General features: G+C 40.4%; 2 protein-coding genes across 6 annotated transcripts in view; one reads left to right on the top strand and one right to left on the bottom strand.

Annotated features, from left to right (window-relative positions):
* Window positions 1–11,742, top strand: part of ZRSR2 (zinc finger CCCH-type, RNA binding motif and serine/arginine rich 2) — a gene marked incomplete at its 5' end in the record, with an annotated part of 29,399 nt that extends 17,657 nt beyond the window's left edge. The window contains 2 exons of the mRNA XM_014522597.2: window positions 1,432–1,909; window positions 11,044–11,742. Of these exons, the coding sequence (XP_014378083.1) occupies window positions 1,432–1,909; window positions 11,044–11,047 (482 nt within the window). The remainder of the gene's footprint in view (window positions 1–1,431; window positions 1,910–11,043) is intronic.
* An 80-nt stretch (window positions 11,743–11,822) lies between these two features.
* AP1S2 (adaptor related protein complex 1 subunit sigma 2) overlaps window positions 11,823–20,583 on the bottom strand; it is a 46,149-nt gene continuing 37,388 nt past the window's right edge. For 2 of the 5 annotated variants that reach the window (XR_324522.2, XM_006029393.3), the window contains one exon: window positions 11,825–13,741. Coding sequence is in view for 3 of the 5 variants with exons in the window: in XM_006029393.3 (XP_006029455.1) it covers window positions 13,694–13,741 (48 nt within the window). In the remaining 2 variants the exon portion in view is untranslated. Of the gene's footprint in view, window positions 13,742–16,311; window positions 17,903–20,583 lie in introns of those variants that run through there. The other 3 variants (XR_324523.2, XM_006029394.2, XM_025210850.1) reach the window with 2 other exon arrangements.

Genomic DNA, 20,583 nt, shown 5'->3' with positions numbered 1-20,583 from the left:
TTTGTGCGATTCGGAGGACAGTGATGGGGGCCTCTGGGCACTCATGGCAGAGCCCCCCCTGTGCAGTGGGGGGCAGGGGAGATGGCACCTGTGTGGCAGCTGCCCTATGGCGTGGGTGCAGCGCAGCTTGGCAGGGCTCTGTGCGTTGTCTGGGAGCTGGGGCCACTAGGGCAGAATGGTGCCAGGCTCTGGCTGACACATGGAGCCGCCTCGGCTCCCAAACAGCATGCGGTGCCCTGCAGATATAGCGCTGCATCTGCATCGGTGACTGAAGCTTCGCACAGCCCTACTGTCAACCCTGACACAACACAAACACCCTAACCTGCCACAGGTAAAGCAGGGAAACCATGGCACCAATATCCTGCTTCTATGAAAAAATGTCAATATATGCTCAAGATATTAGGAAATTAGGTCATGCCCCCTGCTACAGAGGGAGGCAAAAACTCCCATAGTCCATACCTGTCTGACCACATGGTAAAATTCCTTCCTGACTCCAGATATGTTGGTCTGATCCTTAGTGGAGGGGCAAGATCCTTTATGCATAACTACATATAGATCCTCTTTGACCAGTGCCTGTCCAACCTCTTCTTGAACACCTCCACAACTTCCCTAGGCAGTCTATTCCACTGCCTCACTATTCTAACAGTGAAGAAGTTTTTCCTGATATCCAACATAAATTAATTTTGCTGCAACTTCAAGCCATTGATCCACATCCTCCTCTCTGCAGCAAGAGAGAAAAGGTACTTGCCCTCCTCTTTATGGCAGCCCTTCAGGTATTTGAAGACTGCTATCATGTCCTTTTTAAGTACGGTACTTTTTCTGCAGGCTAAATGTGCCTAGCTCCTTCAGCCTCTCTTTGTATGACTTGCTTTACAAACTCTTGATGATCTTTGTTGCCCACCTCTGGACTCTCTTTAACATCTGAATGCCCTTAAAAAGGGGCGGCAACTATTTTAGGATGTCATTTAGGTTACTACAGGAAGATTAACATACCTTTACTTAAAATTAATGGGGGGGAAAAACCTTTTTATGAGGAATTTGCATGACTAGGGCATTTTAATCAGTGTTTATTTGTTCTGAACTTTTTCTTTCAAATTAGAATCCTAATCAGTGAAATGCTATACAGGACAAAAGTATAGATGAATAAATGTCTGAAGACTGAAGCTCTAAGATGGAGATGGGCAAGTGTCATTGCTAAGATTAAAGTATGAAGTATGGTTGTGTCTGTCCCTGTCAGTGAGGTGAATTAGATGGTGTATAAAGGGAACCCAAATTGATCTATCTTTTTATTGGAAAAATCAAATGGATTCAATGCAGCAAATCATTGAAATGGGGTTTAATGTAAAAGTTGAGTCATCCCCTTTAAAACTTAGGTTTTTGTTGCTTTCATATTCCATTATGAGTATTCTCCATTTTATAATAAATCTGCAGGGTTATTTGAACGGCAAAAGTGTCCAAGAGGGAAACACTGCAACTTTCTTCATGTATTCAGAAATCCAAACAACGAGTTCTGGGAAGCCAACAGGGACATACATATTTCTCCAGAACGGACTAATCAGTTGGCTAAAAACTCTGAAAGGAGAAGCAGAACTAGCCATCGTGAGGACTATTACAGCAAGTCAAGGAGACGGAGCAGCCCCAGCCCGGATTGTTCTTACAGAAGAAATGGAGAGTCAGAGAGGAAAAAGAGTAGTCGCAAAAGCAAGAAAAGGCGCCGGTCCAGCAGATCAAGGAGCCGGGAAAGAAGGCGGTCACGCAGTAGAGGGAAGAAAAGGCGAGGCCGTAGTCGCAGCAGAAGCCATAGCCGTGCTCGCAGTAACAGTAGAAGCCGAAGTTCCTCTCGGTCCAGAAGTAGGGGCAAAAAGAGATCGGACAGCAGAGGAAAAAATAATGAAACTCCCAAAACAAAGTGAGAACTATTCCTTACCACATGATTAAGTGTGGTGCTAAGAACAATCCCACTTCCTAAAAGGAAACCTGGTAGATCTTTCTCCTAAGAATGTTGTGCAAGGAGTTCTTATTAAAACAAGTAATAAAGGGACCCTGGTAGGGATTATGAGTTTGCTATCAAAAAGTTGGTAAACCTTGACTACACAGAGAAATTAGTGTGAAGTAAACTAGAATTGCTTCAAAACTAGCTAATCCAGAGGGGTCAAACATGGCCTGCAGGTCAGATCTGGCCCATGGAACTGTTGTATCCAGCCCACCAGTAGTCCAGTGGGCTACTGGTGCATGCCATAGGCTCTGCACTTCTGCACACCCCGGCACTGCCGACTGGCTAGAGTTCCATGCCATTGGGCAGCAGTACAGAGCTGGGGATGTGCAACTACATGGACATGACTCCATGCTGCTCCATGGCCTTGGCTCTGTGCCCCTGTCCAATGGCGCAGGACTCTGGCAGCCAACAGTGCCAGGGGCACGCAGTGGCAGGGAGCTGAGGGTATGTGGCACAGAGCTGCATTCATGCAGTGCAGAGCTAGGGTAATGTGGCAGCTTGGAGCTCTGCCTGGATGTGGCTCCCTGCTGCTGCACAACTGCATTTCCCTGCTGCTGCCAGGCCTGAGCTCTGTGCCACTGCTTGCCTGTGGCTCCTGGATGCAGTCCCTTGGTTCTGTACTGCACAAACGCAGGTCTGTGTAGCTGCATGCCCCTGGACCCACGCTGCCACTCGAACACGGTTGCATAGATCCAGTCCGGGGAGGGGTCTCTGTGGTCCAAATCTGGTCTAGGGTTAGTCCATACTAACTCCCCCCACTGGTGGTGTGCCCTGTGACCTCTGAAGTATCTTCCTACATGTGGGCATAGTAGCCTGTGTGCTGTAAATTCCTACCCTACCTAACTGTGCAATAACTTCCTGTACAGACGAGCCTCAAATTTAACCACAGGTTTTTTAGAAAGTTAGTGAATGTTAATTCTTCCTGTTGGCCTAACAAGAAAATGAATCCAAAGATTTGTTAGGAATAACAACCCAGGTTTCTCCCCCTCTATTCTTTTGCTTCTGCACCCAGTGCCTGCCCAGTAGTAATACTGGAGTGAAAGAAAAATTAGGTTTCTTTCTGCCTCCCTTGCAAGTGCCACTGAACTCATTCTGCATGTGGGAACAGCTGTATAGGCATGATTCAGTGATGTACACTGGCAGATGTACAGATGCCGTGGGGTCTGACGCATGATCCCCACCATTGTGTTTCCTGCCATTCCACACACACGTGCCACACACAGCTGGGATCCCCATCAGCTGACTACTTCCTGGGACCTTGGATCAGCTAATGGGACTTCTAGCTGGGGATGCACATGGTGATCCCCTGCAGCTGGGAGACCCATTGACATTGGGTTTCCAGCTGTGGGAGCTTGCAGGGGGAGCTCAGCTCAAGCTCCCTGCTGGCACTGGCAGTAAAGTGTGATGGGATATGGTTAATCCCACAGTTGCACCTCCTGCCATGCATATTTTTTGTGTAAGAACTCTATGGCTTATTCCTCATTTTATAAGTCCATTAATTGATTTCACATGTGGCCAAGTAACAGTATGTGATTAACTGGTTCATCACATATTCTCAAGTGTAATGTGCTAGGGGCCTAAGAGAGCAAATAGTGAGGGAGTGCAATGAAATGCCTTTGTGACTGACAGAAGAAATATGCAAAAGAGGCAGTGCTGGGCAGAAATGTAAAAGCATAGTATCTCAATGCTTGGCCTAAAACAGGAAGAACTAAAGATTATTACAGAGAGACTCTAAAGCACAGGTCATGTTTGATTGAAGAGCACAATGACGAATCCGAAAATAATTCTCATTCTAGTTTGTGATTTGATGACTTCTTTATTACAGTTCTACACACATCTTCTTTGAACACAGGCTGCTTCGAACAAATAGAATGAAGGGGCAATAACTTCTAAAGTGAAAACTTAATGTTGCTAGAGTGATGCCAGTCAGGTTTAAATTTATCTTCAATAGGATATTAAATTGGTCTCTGCCATATCTTTGGCTGTAAAGTCATATTAGAAGTTTAGAAGTGAATTTACATGGGAGACTAAGCGCTGAAATGCTTAGCTTTGGAGGCATCTTGATCTCTAGTAGAATTAACTCTGAGTTGAGGGATGGAATTCCCAGCCCTGGGCTGATTAGCACAAATCCTATAACATGGGACTCTATCCCCTGCAATGAAAATACTTAAGACCCCACTGGTCAATAGAATAGCAGGAAGTACTTACTGCATTCTAGATGGGTGCTAGGGATTCAAGTTCTTCTAAAATCGTAACTAAGAATCATTGATTAATAGCACCTTTTCAGTGTAGATTTGGAAGAAACATTTCCAAAAACTAGGAATTAGAAACTTTGTTTTTAGATGTTGGTATGAAATAAGAATCCATCTAGCATTCACTTCCTACCTAATTTTTCGCATGTTTCAGTGACACCCTTGCTATGCAATATACAGTGTAATTAGTGAGTCACATACTTTCTTCACCCCCCCCGCCCCCAACATAAGCTTAACTTTTTCAAAAAAGAGAAGGATTAAATAACATAGGCTAGGTTTTCATGGTGCTGATGCATTTTACCCTTCCTCCAAGAGCGTTTGTCAGAGAAATTAATTTCCTCTTGTCCTGGGTCAGCAGCTCTCATACAAGTAAAGAAGTTCCATGCTACTAAGCAGCAAATTAACCTTTCCACCTTGATTACACCAGCTGGAAGATGCATGTGTTTGTACATGAGTATGAACATATGAGATCGAGAGGGGTGGAGGGTTGGCTCCACTTCAGTTCATACCGTACTTTTAAAAACTATATTATATGGTAGTGATGTGACCACTAATGGAATATGGTGTCCAATGTATCAGTAGTTCAAAAATAATTGTGATAAATTAGGGTTCACAGAAGAGTCAGGAGATTGAGACGAGGGTTGGAAAACCTGCCTTATTTTGAGGACTACCTAGAGCTAAATCTGTTAAATTTAACCATAGAAGGAAAGGTGTGAGATTTTAGTATTTTATCTGAGGAACGTTAAACTATGAAATCAGGATAAAAGATAACAGACAAAGCAAACAATATCAGGAAATGCAAGCTGAGGATGTAAGTTAATACATCTAACAAATTGAAGGGTGGACATTTAGGGAATTGGTTATGTAGTTAGGACCCAGTAATATTAATGATTAGGAATTATTGGTGTTCGGTCAGTTTACAGTTTTACATCTCATTAAGCAATATCCTAGTTGGTCCTTGAAAGGCTAAAGTTTTAAAATAAATGTTAGTTTTAGCTATAGTTTAGTCTTGCTGAAAAGTTTAAATACATTTAAATACATACATAAAGTGGACAATAAGCTAAATATGAGCCAACAGTAGGCCCTTGTTGTTGATGGCTAGGGACAGACATTCAAAAAGCCTGAGCCTAAATTGATTCAGTCTTTGCAGAGTAGTCTAACTTGATTAGGTTGAACCAGTATGCAACTATACAGACATCCTCTGGACTGAGGAAATGCAGGCAAATGCCTGCAGTGGCTCAGGCTAGAATCCGTGGGGTGCTAAAGCAGCCCTCCCTTCCCCTTTTTTAGTGCTGAGCTGGGGTGGGGGGGAGGGGAGTGGCTCAGGCTCACCGTGCTCAGGCTTTTTCCTGCTTGGTGCTCAAGGAGTAGGAGTGTTGCCAAACCTCAGTCCTGGGCTAGCACTCTGAAGCAAAGGAGGGGGGAAGGGGTGCAGTGCATGCATCTGTTGATGATACTGAGCTTTTCAATCTCCCTCTCCTTGCTTCTTTATTCTGTCTGCAAACTTGACAGGCAGGGTAGCCAGCAGGTAGGCCTGTGCGAAGCAGCAAGTATTTGCTTTGGATTTGGAGGGACAGGGATTCGATTCGGTGATTTGAATCACTGTCCTGATTTGATTCGGAGATTTGGCCATAGACTATGAATCACTAAAATACCTATAACTTTGTCAATTTTTGTGCTCCTTGCTTCTTTATTCTGTCTGCAAACTTGACAGGCAGGGTAGCCAGCAGGTAGGCCTGTGCGAAGCAGCAAGTATTTGCTTTGGATTTGGAGGGACAGGGATTCGATTCGGTGATTTGAATCACTGTCCTGATTTGATTCGGAGATTTGGCCATAGACTATGAATCACTAAAATACCTATAACTTTGTCAATTTTTGTGCGGATTTGGTTTATTCTGTCTGCAAACTTGACAGGCAGGGTAGCCAGCAGGTAGGCCTGTGCGAAGCAGCAAGTATTTGCTTTGGATTTGGAGGGACAGGGATTCGATTCGGTGATTTGAATCACTGTCCTGATTTGATTCGGAGATTTGGCCATAGACTATGAATCACTAAAATACCTATAACTTTGTCAATTTTTGTGCGGATTTGGATGAAAACAGTAGGGATGGTAGCTCCTTCTGAGGGCATGAAGCCTGCCAAGTTTCAATGAAATAGGTGCCGGGATTTCTGTGAAAGTGCACCTCAGAACTGTTGAAAGCAAAACTCATACCGCTTGTGTGTGTTAAGGCAGAGTGGACTAAAAACAGCAGGGATGGTAGCCCTTGTGTGGGCATGAGGCCTTGCTGCAAGCCATCTGAATCTCTGCAAATTGATTTGGAGGCTTCCGATTCAATTTGGACTTCTTAATGAGTCTCCTGATTTGATTCAGATTCGGCCGCCAAATCAGGCCGAATCTCCTCTGAATTGAATCAGCTACCGAAGCTTTGCACTGCCCTACCGGCAGGGGGCTGATAATGCAGTGTTTATCAGCCCATCAACAAAACAAAAGCCTCTCTCATTAGTTCAAGCTCTTAAACAGCTTTTTCCAAGAAAGGAAGGGAGAAACATTATCAGCTGACCTGTTGATTAACTCCAAAAAGCCCTAAGCAGACACTGCCTGTGCCAGTGATATTGGAGAGACACCTCTCAGCATTAGCTAGCATACCACGTGCCAGCTAGGGTCTGTGGGACTGGGGTCCATGCTGTGGGAGAGGGGAGGGAGGGAGCATCCCTGCTTGAACAGCAAGAGTGGGTGGGGCAGGAAGAAGCCAGGCAGAACCTGCTGTGCCTGCAGTCCCCACTGGTGGTCTGGCTATGAAACAGAGGGGCGGGGCCAGCCCTGTTCTCTGGAGCAGACAGCCCAGCCCAGGGCTGCAAAACATCTGGGATGCTGGGGGATTCTGGTTTAAGTTAAACCAGGAAGGGGTCTGGGTCAGGCATTGCATAAACCTGTTTGACCCAAATAACTGCTGAGAAGAGGATCAGGGAGCCAGCTGCTCTCCTTCCCCCTTGGAAGCGGGAGGATGAGCAGAGGACTCTGGGATGCTGGACATCTTAGAGGCCCCGGTAGGGCTATGTACAACTCTACAGGTGTTTATACATAGCAGTACAAAGTGGAGAAGTTCCTTTTTGAAATAGGTGCTATTTTTCAGCCCTCTTTGTAGTGCTGCAAACAGCTTGAATGGCTGTATCCTCCCACTTGGTTATTTTACAAGGGATATTTGGTGCTACATTATAGCACTTGTCCAGGGTCTGAAGGGAAAGTAATCAAGGGCATGGAGGTGAAAAAGAAAAAATATGGCTTTATGATAACAAAAATTATTTTCTTCAGATAAGGAAAGTCCAGCGGACCTAATCTCTTAGAGATTTAAGCAAAGCATTTGCTACAGTATTCATAGGAAACTAGCTGATTGGTGAAGATGAGGGTTAATGCTGTTTTTGTAAGATGCATATGGAGTTGGCTATGGGAAAGACTATCGATCGAGGAGAGTGGATCCGACTGGAGAGCTTTTATTCCAGTGATGCTCCTCAGGCATTCAGCTTGGGTCCCATCCTGTTTACCGTTTTCAATAGTGCCTGATAAAACAAATAGAGGTACATTTATGAAATTTGTGAATGAGAAAGCTGGAGAATAATGTCATTGTGGAGAAGGACTGGGTTATTATACAGGAAGACTCAGCCTCATAATGTGGAGCAATAGAAATGGTATGCCCTACTCATATGAAGAGCTAAGTCATACATGTAGGAAACAACACTAATTGAGATTTGTATTTGGAAATGAGAACTTGGCTACAAGTTCCCATTTCTTAGAGACGGTGAGTAAGGAAGGGCATATTGATCAATTATAAAAATGACCGTAAAGCAGGGGTCGGCCACCTAGGGACCACAGGCTAAATCCAGCCTGTGAATGTGGGGCTTCAGCAGCTGGACTGATCCAGTTCAGGTCAGAAGCAGGTGGGTGCTAAGAGCCAGATACCACTGCTTGTACTTTTCTCAGCGACTGCCCAGGGGATGCACCTGCTGCTGCCACTTTTCCAGGTGGCAGCAGGGAGAGCATCTGCAGCCAGGATAAGTACAGACATTCAAATACTGCAAGCCTGAATCTATTCAATCTTTGCAGGTTAGTCTAACCTGCGTAGACTGAACTGGAAAGCAAGTGACTAGACATTTTGATTCCAGAAATGCAATGCTTGTAGTGCTTGTGCTGGATGGTCTGGCCACAGCTGGACTAGATACTAGAGGACCTCTAGAGATCCCTGCTTCTCTGCGATTCCCTGCCTTTGCCTCAGGCTGGGGGCTGGGCTGTAGCTATGCCCCATGCTTGCTGCTTCAGCAGCAAGGGGGGTGGAGGGAAAAGACAGGCAGAGCCTGACTGTGGTCACCCACAGGAGGGAGGGGAGATTAACTCCCCCCACTACCACCACCTCTTCTTCCCTTCAGGCTAATGGTGTCTGGCCATGTCCCCTGCTCCTCGGCTGAGCAGCAAGGAGTACTGTGGAGCAGGGTTTCCCACCTCAGCCAGCCAGAGCAGTGATAGTGCTCCAGCTAGGAAGCAGAGGGGTGGGGCCAACCCTGCTCCACTGGAGCAGACAGCCCAGCCCAGGGCTGTAAAACATGCTGGGATGCAGGGGGACTGAGTTGACTTAAACCACAAAGGGGTCTGGGACAGAAGTTCTATAAACAGGTTTGACCTAAATCAGTTAAGTCTGATGCTACATTCAACCAGGTTTATCTTAAACCAGGTTTAGCCATTTTAGAAGTAGTTTATGTGCATTGAATTTCTGTTCTGTTACAGGTTTAAACTGGTTTCTGATCACTTAAACTGCTTATGTATAACTTCTGGCCCTAGCCTTAAGCAGTGGCAGTAAGTACTTTCCTTACGTAGCTGCTGGGTCGTAGTGCCCATCTTACACACACTGGCTTACGTCTGACCTGAGCTGGATCAATTCAACCCAGAGCCTGAAAAGGTTGCCAATCCCTACCATGAACTACCAGGGTGAGGTGTCTGAACAAAGCTAATATAATCCTATAGTGCATGAGGCATGGTATATCTAGTAGACTCAGGGAAGCAGATCACTGTGCAAGTTCCCATTTAGAGAGAGTACTGGGGAAAGCTGAGGTTGGTAATTGGGGGGAGGGGCACGGGGGGAGAATAAGCTGAAATGCATAGGCTAGGGGAATGGTGACCCTTCCTTATCTGAGGAAAAATTCAGAGGGATCAGGTGCAACTTAGCAAAATGAAGATAGAAAGGTGCTCTAATTACTTTCCAAATGTGTTGCCAGGTTTTCATAGATGTTAGGGGCTGGATGGGACCTTACACGATCATTGAGGCTGAGCCCCTGCACTTGGGCAGGAAAGACTGCTGGGGTCACAAGACCCTAGCAAAGTGGGCATCAAGATGCTTTTTGAAGATTTCCAGGGTAGATGACTGTACCACCTCTGTGGGGAGTCTGTTCCAGACCCATGGCACTCAACTTGTAAAGAAGTTTTTTCCTTATGTCCAATCTGAAGCAATCTTCAATTAGCCTGTATCCATTGTATCTTGTCTTCCTCTGGGGGGCCCTTGGTGAACAGATGTTTCCCTAGGCCCTGATGTATACCCCTAATATACTTGTAGGCTGCCACCAAGTCCCCTCTGAGTCTTCTCTTCTCCAGGCTGAACAGTCCCGAGTCTTTCAGCCTCTCCTGGTATGACCTACTCTCCCAACCTCTAATCATGCATATGGCCCTCCTTTGGACTCTCTCAAGATGCTCCACATCCTTTCTGAAGTGTGGCACCCAGAACTGGTTGCATTACTCTAGGTTGTATGAGGCAGGGAAAACTGCTATTTAACCTAAGCCATACTGTTACAAGATCCACTGGATACAAACTATTCACTATCAAATGTAGACTAGAAATCAGAAGAAGGGTTTTAGCCAAGTTTTAGAATAGTCATTAAAAAAAAAAGGGGGGGGGTGGTAAGAGGGGAGACAAAGACAGGTTGCCAAAGGGGATATGATAGGATATGGGTGTTCTTGATAACAGTATTTGGTCAATCTTAATCTGAGTTTGTTATGATAACAATACTTGTTTGTACAATATTCTCAGTATGCTACAGGCCTCCATTTTTTGCATACTGTAAAAACAAAAATCAATGTACTTTTCTGTAAAATATGGAGTCAGCACACCATTCCTTAGTTTTGGCTTCAGAGCACAGAAAGGAGAGGAAAAGATGGAGTAGATGCAAATGTAGGGTCACTGGATTAGATTTAAGAGAACTGACAGAAAAAGAGGAGCAAGGTGAAAGTAGAAGTGAGGATCCAGGACAGGTATTAGTGGCAGAACTCATTTACAACATCCTGGTCTGATATCTGCACAACACACCTAGTTTATTGACTCAATATTTATATTTCAGTAAAAACTGAACACCCTCCTTCACATCTCTTTACTGAACCAAGCAACCAGAACATTTACTTAGCTGATGCCAAAGCAGACTGGAGACCGAGCTGCCAAAAGTGAGACTTTTCAGGGTAAATTTTGTAACTGGCGAAAGTCACAGAATCAGTTTATAAATTAGATGAGTTAGCAGTTTAGACCATAGATCCCTCTCAACCTGTCTTAATCTCACACAGTCTGTCCTGCCACACTTGAAAAAATATACTGTTATTTAGCTAGTTTAAAAATATTGCTCCAACACTCAGTATTTTTCCCCAAACACAGGGCAATAATTCAGAATAGACAAATCAGGGAAACTCACTCTTGAACTTCAAGCTATGGTTTTATATTATAGTTTCTGCCAAGTAACAGGATACTAATGTTTTCTATACTTTTTCAGGTAAAACCAGTAAGAATTCACGCTTCTTCATGCTTTCCTTGAAAAAAGAACAATCAAATGGATTCTTCAGCTAGAAGAACAACTTCAGCTGACATTAGAATCGAGTATGCTGCACTGAGTAGTTCCTAATATTTTTTCATTATTTTAAAATGATGATGAATATTAAGTTTGTATTCTCCAAGGGGAAAACCCTTATCCACCTTCAATCATCATGCGATTTTGCTTTGATTCATCAATGGAACGGCAGTCTTCCATAAACTGAACTTCCATGTGGCTGAAGTTTCTTTAAAGTGTTTGTGAAGCTTTCATAACTTGTTAATATTGCTTTCAGCAAGCTTTTCAAAAGTAGGAAACAGTCAATCCTTCTGGATCATGGTGCATGCATGAGAGGTCACCAGAACTGTTGACATGTATGCCTAGGCACAAGTATGGAGGAGTGAAGCTTGCCTGTACCTTCCATCCCCCATTTAGGCTATTGAAACATTATCCAGAGGCCAGTTTGAGTCGAGACGTTCAGTGCCTCAATCGTTGTAGTTATATGTGCATCCGCGAATTGAACCTGGGGTCTCCTGGGTGGCAGACAAGGATTTTACCACTGAACCACAACAATGGGTTAAGATTTTCAAATGCTGTACAAAAACTAGTCCTTGACAGAATATAGTACACATTTTTAATAAATGTATTGGGTATGGCAGCTGACCTGCTTTTAAGTTGGATTGTGCATTATTGCCATGTAATACTGTCTCCTTTTCTCCCCCCCCCTGCAAAATAATCAGACTGACTGCATATGACTACACAGCAAGGGCGTAAAAATGGACATTTATTACAACTAAACTGACAATATACTAAGACAGAAGTCAAATGGCTTATTTGTCACAATCACAACAAAGCTTAATCCAGCCAAGCACGTACAAGTGACAGTGTAAACCTTAGAAACATGTTTGTTTAATAGATATAAAATTGAGTTATGTTTGACATTTTAAATGAAGGTAATTCAATCACATCAAACAGCACACACAGGGGGGGCATTCTAATACCACTTCTACTTTCGTTGTTGTTCTTGTTGCACATTTTACGTCACTACAATGTGAAACTAAGCTCCTGTGCATCTTAGGCAAATATGATCTTGTACGGATCTGATACGCCAGGGTCTGGTAGATGGTATAAGTTGAAATGAATAGAAGTGTGTGGCATTGCTTGCTTCAAGCACAAACTGAAATATTACGCAGCTAAGACCACTTCAAATTCCACTGCAAGTCCTCTAGTCGTCCCCCTCCCCCCCCAAAATAAAGAAAATACCACACACACAGCTTGTGATCGCTGCGGGTACATCCAGCAGAACTTTGCTAATTCATACATATTTTCAGAAAAAATAGCACTGATTTCTCAGCCACAAAACAGTGTTCTATACTGAAATCTCATCATCTTTAAACACTTAAACGTGGAATATGCTGCAACCCCTCCTAGAACTGTCAAAATACAATATATTTTGGTGTATTTTACTTGATCATTTGTTCATTTACATACTGACATTCCATTTGCAACAAGATCTAAATGAATTAGTTTGGCTCTAATGTACACCACTGTTTGATGAAATGTAGTAGTTGAATAGGTGTGGCATGTGTATGAAAGGTGCAAGTGAAAACATTGAATAAATGAAGATGGTCACACTTCCTTAATAATCAGTGCTCGTATTCCCATGTCAGCATAACCACAGGATACCAGTAAAATGAAGAAAGAAAAAAAAGGTCTTGTTTCTGGGGAATCAAAATAAGAACTTAAATTGGACATTCACTTTTCCCTTCCTTTCATGATCTCAAAACACTCCATTTCACATTATGCACTTCCTCATCTGCGCAGTGAGAACGGTAAAGCATACCATAGATATGTCCAGAGTGTAAGCCAAAAAGCACATAAAAATAGTGTTTCAAAAAGGAAATTTCCTACAATCTGCATTCCCTTTGTAACACACGAACTCATGTACTGTTTTGTTTAAAGTCTTCATACTATTGTGTCATATTAATTAATCTGCTTGCAGGTCTCTTGCTAAAAATGAAGCCACCTTTACAATTTCTGCCAGTTCAGTATGCAGATTTTAACAGGGTTCTTTGGTATAATAATAATAATAATAATTTTAAAAAAATTCAGTAGTAAACAGTTATTCCCAATCTTTTTATATTAACTGGAAAAAAAATCACAAATGCTGACTTAAAATGCAGATGAACAAATAAGTCTTTGGTTGCATAAAACCAAGTTCTGCATTGTTACATTTCATCACTGGAAGTTCTTACATGTAGTTTTCTTTCAGTGAAATATGGTATGTCATACAGAAGCCGATGCATGTTTCCTGAATTATAAAATCTGTGTAATTATTGAAGTTATTACCAGTGGTTTTCTATAAATGCACTGAAAAGAGGTGTCTTTGAGTTAGTACATTGAATTCCCTTTCATTTGTCCTTTTTTGGATATTTTAAATTTTTTATCCCTTTTCTCATTTTAAATCGAATATTTTCTTGTAGGCTTGAATGAAGCAGCTTAGCAAAACAGTAATACTGACAAACAGCATCTCACACCATCAGCTAAACATTAAAATGAAGGCAGTGAACATTTACAGTATGAAACACCATGAGACGTCATCAGAGGAGAAGATTTATGTCAATCCAATTTCTTCAAGTACGCTACGTGGGGTCTCAGCTTCCTGTGAAGGAAAAATTTGAAGATAGTGGTAAACAGATTCTATGCTCCTAGGACTTAAAAGTGTATATGGAAAAGTTAAAATGGAAAATGCTTAACTAAAAAAAGAGAAAAAACAAAAACTGTGGAAGAATAAAAAACAAGAATTTGTATGCATATTAACAGTTATTTTAGAAATGCAGCTAAGAAGTCTGTCACAAGTCATAAGAAGAGTGTGTAGGTTTTATAGCCCATTAACACTAAAAATAAAAGCCAGACATGCCAGCAGCAACTTAGCAATATAAACAGGAATAAAGAAAATCTTGAAATGAAATCAGTTATTTCATTTTGTGACATACCACTTCACTCAGGCCTCCACTCAAGTAAAAATGAAATGCAACTTAGAGATACAATATCCCTTAAATCGTTTATCATCCTCAAATTCTGGAAATGAATCTTTATCAGACTCAGTAATATTAAATTCACAAAATAGCTCTCCCGACTGGAGGTAGTGCTATATATCTGATAGCAAATACTTCATGTGAATGAAATGACCAGTCTAGATTGAAAGTCCAATATTTGAGGCTTCAATGCTTTAGATTCAGCACAACTGTTGGGCTCAATTCTACCTTTAAAAGAAAGGAATCCCACTATACTTTCAGTGGAGACTTTTGATAAAGCAAGAAATTGTTTCATGTTTTATATGACATATGTATATGTTCCACAATTTGAACATATGTATTTCTAAGCAGCTGGAAAATATCCCATTAAAAAGATAAGATGTCCATTATCATACTTACTAGCAATATCTGGATTAATAAAAAGGGATACTGTGTCTTTATAGAAGGAAAAAAATCTTACTTATAATGCTCAGAGAATGAATAAACTTACTTTAGCATCCTAAAGCAAGGCATGTCATGAAGCAAGAAAAAGAAAGATAATTAAGCAACAAATCCTCACAAAGCTTAGTTTTTTAAATCCATCTGAATAACTTGTAAAACAGTGAATTTACTAGTCTTGCAACTATTTTACTTGAGGAGCTTCATAATTTAAAACTAGCATTTAAGAACAGGAATGTTGAACAACCAAGTTTATAAATCAGTTTAACTCATGTATAAAATTATTTTAATATTAAAAGTGACACAGTAAAATACACCTGCTTTCAAATGTATTTGGGATTACCGCAGTATTGAACTATTTGAAAAGGTGACGAGTTCAATACTAGTTCAAAAGTTTTATCCTGCCCTCAGTGTATGCACAACTTCCAACAATGTTAGAAATACACATCTATGAAAATCGGGAATAAAGCCTTAAAACTGTTATGTGTTTAGATTAAATCTGATGAGTTTTCCTCTCAACCCACTTTGTAATAGATAAAACTCTTCCACACCATCCCATTCTTCATTAAAATAAGAGAAGGTCAAGAGGGACAAATATATCTGAAAAGCTCAGGCATATTGCACTCTCTCACAATTAAATTAAGGTTCCGAGACATGGATTGACCTTGATGCTAGCGTGAAACAGTTCTGGTACACTATAAATTGTAAACATGTTAAAATACATATGCAGAATTCTATTCTGCAATAGAAGAAAACATGAATCAAGAATGAAAAGTCAAAATTGGTATGAAAAGAAACAGCATTTTCATGCTTAAGAATATTACAAAAAAAATGTTAGCCAATTTAAAACAATTACCTGAAAATGTCCTTTTAAAGGACATGCATCTTCCCCATACATTAATTTAAAGCATTATCATCATAAATGCTGTATTATACAATGCTAAACTGCATTCTTTTGGCTGGGTTGAGAGGGAAGAATAGTCAAGTTCTTGTGTAAGTTTCTGGGTGCTTAATAACAAATATTTTTCAACCTAGTTTTTTTCCAAGTTCTAGTTGTAATGGATTGGAAAACAGTGGTCACCTATGCTACACCTGTACTGAAATGGGTTATATACCAAATTACTATGAAAGACTTACTTTCCAGTAACTATGCAGTAACTACTACTTAAAGTTGCCACTTAAAACTTCCTTTGCAGTTTTGTTGGCACTGTATATTCCATTTCAATCATCTTTAATTGGAGAAGTTTGAACTGTAGTCAAAGATAACAGCTTTTTCCAGGCAACAACTCGTATATAAACATTTTAGCTTATTCACAATTCAGATACCCAAACAAGAACGTTTTACTGGCTCCTGTGTTCTTAAAAATCTAGAGGTAGACTCCAGGAGGAAGTCTAGATGTAAGCTTATTGCACCATAATACTAGTCTTGAGATCAATACATTTTCTGTGTTCTTACCAGCAGCCCTCTTCATTCCAGTTCGGCACATCTAGCAGTTTGTAAAAGTTTACAGCTAGAAACACCCCTTTAGACTGACCCACCCAACAAAAAGAGCTGATTTGCCCTACAGTTAAAGTTTACATTTTATTCATTTAAGAAAAATATTGTCACACATTTTCATCTAATTGTTGTGGATCATGTTTTGCAGCATTGTAGATTATATATCTGCAGCTCAAAAATGCCTGCAGCAAACAATGGAAATTTGAAACAACAGAACCAAGAGATGAAGGGAAAAAAGCCATTCACATGAGACAGAAGTGCATGCAATACTTTATTTCAACCATGCTAGGAAAGCTAATTCATGACCTAGTCATTTAGAAGCAAGCAGCTATATACAGATAACAAGGAAACAGCATCTCATTACAGCTCAATGCATAGCATTTCAGGCCAACAGGCATGAGAGAATGCAGGTTAAAGCAGCATTAACCACATATATTCACAAACTGTTAACACCTTACAACAAAAAAGAGCAGCAAAACTTGAGAAAAAGTTAAAAAAAAAAATCACCCCAGGATCTTGTTTTCTATAAACATCTGAGAACACTGCAAATTTAATTAAAATATTCCCATCTCCATGGACCCCATTTTTTAAAGCCAGATTGACATTTATTAGGTAGTGCATTACCACATATAAATCATTTATAATTATGCATGGTTGCTTTATTTAACCAGACCCTTTCTATTTAAGGTTATGTAAAACTCTGCTCCCAAAGAAAGTCAATTATATACATATATTACAACGTAACAGTCCGTTTCACTAAACAACAGGGAGAAATATAAATCTTTTCCTTGCTCTGCATACATTCAGAATTGTTTACTTTAATATTTTAAAGTGGCAGTTATCCTTCTGTTAAACAATAAAACTCGTATTTAAAACTAAAAATATTGATTAATGAAGACTAAGATTTCAATATGCCACTGACGACTGAACAACAGGCTTTATAAACTACTGGGTGGCAGAAGGGAATGAACTTAGCTAGTAATTTTAATTCTCATAACTGGAAAAAATAATTGTTCAATGCTAGAAACTGCAGATTATTCAACCTTTAAAACATATCAATATAGTGTCAGAACTCTTCAGTTTTGCATTGCCAGAAGGCATTGCAGAGGCATGCAGAGCCCCAGAGGACCGACATAACAATTTCTCCCCTTCTTGTCTGTATTGGCACCTTAGATAGTAAATCACCACTGCTTCAACAAAGACATTTTAAAGGAAGGAAAAGTATATTATTTTTGAGCTTTTTTGTAGAGGCGTGTGTACATTTTATAAATTATACACACACAAGTGTACGTTTTTACTCATAGTTTTATGTGCAATGCGTCATCTATATGTAAAAAAGTGTGTATGCATACATTCTCTGCATTTTAAAGGAGGCTCACGGTACCTAACGGGATTGCTACTTGCTCTACATAAACATCTAAATTGTTTGGTCAGTTATTAAATATTTATTTTTATGTACCAACATAGGTTAACTATTTAAAAGTTAAACTCAGGTCCAGTAATGTTACAGTATATGCAGATTTAAGCTGAAATAGATTTCCAGACAAATGTTAAAACGACACTTTAAAAACTTTTCACATAGCAAGAAATTAAATCATATACTGACGAGAACAAGTTTTATCAAGACAAGACATGAGGAGACAACAATGTAAACAGAAGAGGGGAAAGAAAGTACAACAGCAAAGATAATGGTTGTAATATTCTATTGTGTTCGAGATGATTGGATGCACCAAGCTGAGGATAATATTCTCTGCCTCGAGTAAGTCAGGTCTACCTCCTCTCTGAACTCTGCATGCATGATGAATGAAGTCATTTAGTACACTGGGACATTAAAGTATTCATGGCGTGGCTACAAAAGAAATGCACACGTTCTTACACACAGTACACAAGTGGACAAGATACACAATGAATACTTTTGCTAAAAAGTTCTTAACAATATTGCCTCTAATATAAAGAGGATATCCAGTATAGACCTACAATACACTCCCCTTGTCTACACTGCTCACCATTTTATTACCACCAATACACTTCTCTGGCTAGCAACATTGGAAACACTAATACAGATAGGGTACTGGTGTTCTTACCATGGGCAGGTCCAACTGGTTACTAGCTGGAAGCCTGCTACCACTAGCAGCACTGTACCATTAGTAACAAGATTTCAAAAGTCTAATGTACAAGACAGCCTTGAACATTATTCTAGGTCTATTTTTCTGTTTGAGAAAAAGGTGCCTCTTGGATTTCATTAATAGGCTTGTGGTTGGCTTTCAAACTATCAGAAGGCCAGCTTTTTTAAAAGGGGTGAATACCATTTGCATGTAACGTAACACATCGATGAAATGTTTCTGTTCGAGTATTAAGAGTATTGTAAGTCTTAATCTTCTGCTATATGGAAAAGAAGCTATTTATGTAAGCTGCATTAAAGCAAGCTATATCTGGTACTACCGACAGTTGACTTACATTAGATCAAGTCACTTGTGCATAGTAGGAACCCAATAATAATGCTGGCAAAACTGAAATGGTGGCAGTACAGATGAGAATTTTTTGGTAAAATTCTGTATTGCAAACACCACCTCCACGTACCAACATCTGAATCAGGAGCTCTCCCCAAAATATAATGAATTTCAACTAATCTTAGAAATATTTGCTATAATTATGATTTGGTAAATTTCTCCTTACAATTATCATCTAAAACTGCAGTCTAACTCATTAAAAGAAAGTAATTTTTTTAAGAGTCTGGTACTCTTAAAACAATTCCATCTGAACTTTTAAGGTGATCAAATACAACAATGCCTTTTATGTGGTTTTAAAATTAAATTCCTATCATTCAAGAGTCAGAAACTGTTGAAAATGCCTCTCAACGAGGCACTTGTTTAATGACTATAATATATTCCTAACAACCTTCAATATTCTGAATACTTTTTAAAGATTAAGCTTACTACTACACTCAAAATTCTTTGAAGTACTGATTTAACCCATTTCTTTTCAAATGTATTACAGATAAGCATATTAGAAGAGCGATCAGCTGAATGTTATTAGATAGGATCTACACAATACTCACAACACATTTACACTGTCTGTAATCATTACAACTTCAAGGACAACTGAATGAAATTTTCAAAAGGATGGAGGGATAGCCACACACAAACAATTTACTGTGAGGTAGAAGGGAGTGAAAATTTAATAGTGTCAGCTGTTTTCTGGTAAACGATAATGTGGAAGCTATTAAACCATGATGGAGGAATACTAACCCTGAGAGCTTACTGATTTATATCCTTTTTTTTTTTTTTTTTTTACTGGCAGCTAACAGTTCACTTTGGGTCAACTTTCATACGCTGATAAGAGCATGTGCTGTGAGCAATTATCACAGAACAGCTATTGTGTGATAAATCCCTGCTCCCTTTTACCTTGCAATAACAGAGCCACCTGCTCATACTGTAAGGAACTTAGGAGTTAAATCTCACTGAAAGTCAACTATCCATTTTCTGAAAATCTCATCAGCTACTATTTGCTACCATGTGCCAATTTAAGTATTATTTCACTATCCATTTCAACAGTCTCCAACAAAACAGATCAGTAAAATTCCATAAATGGAATGACAGCATATACCAGAAAAAGTTCTCCAACCTCTAATTTTCCCGACCTCCACTTTAAATTTTTAAAAGATATTAAAAGATCAATATCTTACCAGAAATTTGAAACCAAAGTATTCTTAGATGATGCAAAAATCATAAAAATGTCATTTCTAAATTTCAGTGGGAACCATTCTTAAGAGAGCAGTATCACTCTGCAATGTCTGCAACCCAAACATTGCTGCATATTCAATTTTTAAAAAGATACTACAAACATATTAATTTGACTAATCCAGGTGTTCTCAAACTACAAATTGCATGAAAACTGCAGAAAGACAGCATATGGGTTGGTTTAAGTTTCTGAATAAGAAACCAATACAACTAAATTGATTAGATTACAGAGATTATATGCTACATTTTAAAATGAAGCCCGATAGGTCCTGAAAGTCTAAAAAACTATTCTCTGACTGAATCAAAAGAAATGTAGTATCAACATAAATAGAAGAGTAGATTATAGAGTTCTTGATGCAGGTCATTTGCAGAGTAAGGAAAGCCATCAGGTATCAGGCTCTCTGTTGCAGTACCAGCTCCTCATGCCGCAGGTACAAGTTTTCCTTAGAGGTGCACCGATACATTGGTCCAATAATCGGATCAGCACTGATATAAAGAAAATTGTCTATATCAGAATTCGGGCTGATGTGGCCAATAATTTGGCCAATAAATGGCCTGTGCGTGTGCGCAGCCGCACCACAGCACGTAGGCAGTAAGAAGCACAGCCGGCAGCCTGGAGAGCTGCATGCACCTGGTAAGTCTGTTGTGATAGAAGGCGGGGTGTAGATCAAGGCCACCCGTGGTGAGGAGGGTGTGGGGCTGGGGCATGGGATGGAACCACAACTTGTCCGGGGGCACAGGAAGCGAAAGGTGCGGCTCCTGCCGCTGTGGACAGGGCATTCAGGGGCTC

Source organism: Alligator sinensis, unplaced genomic scaffold, assembly GCF_000455745.1.
Source record: "Alligator sinensis unplaced genomic scaffold, ASM45574v1 scaffold1192_1, whole genome shotgun sequence".
NCBI lineage: Eukaryota > Metazoa > Chordata > Crocodylia > Alligatoridae > Alligator > Alligator sinensis.
Note: the sequence above shows the minus strand (reverse complement) of the source record. Positions and strands in the feature narration are given on the sequence as shown.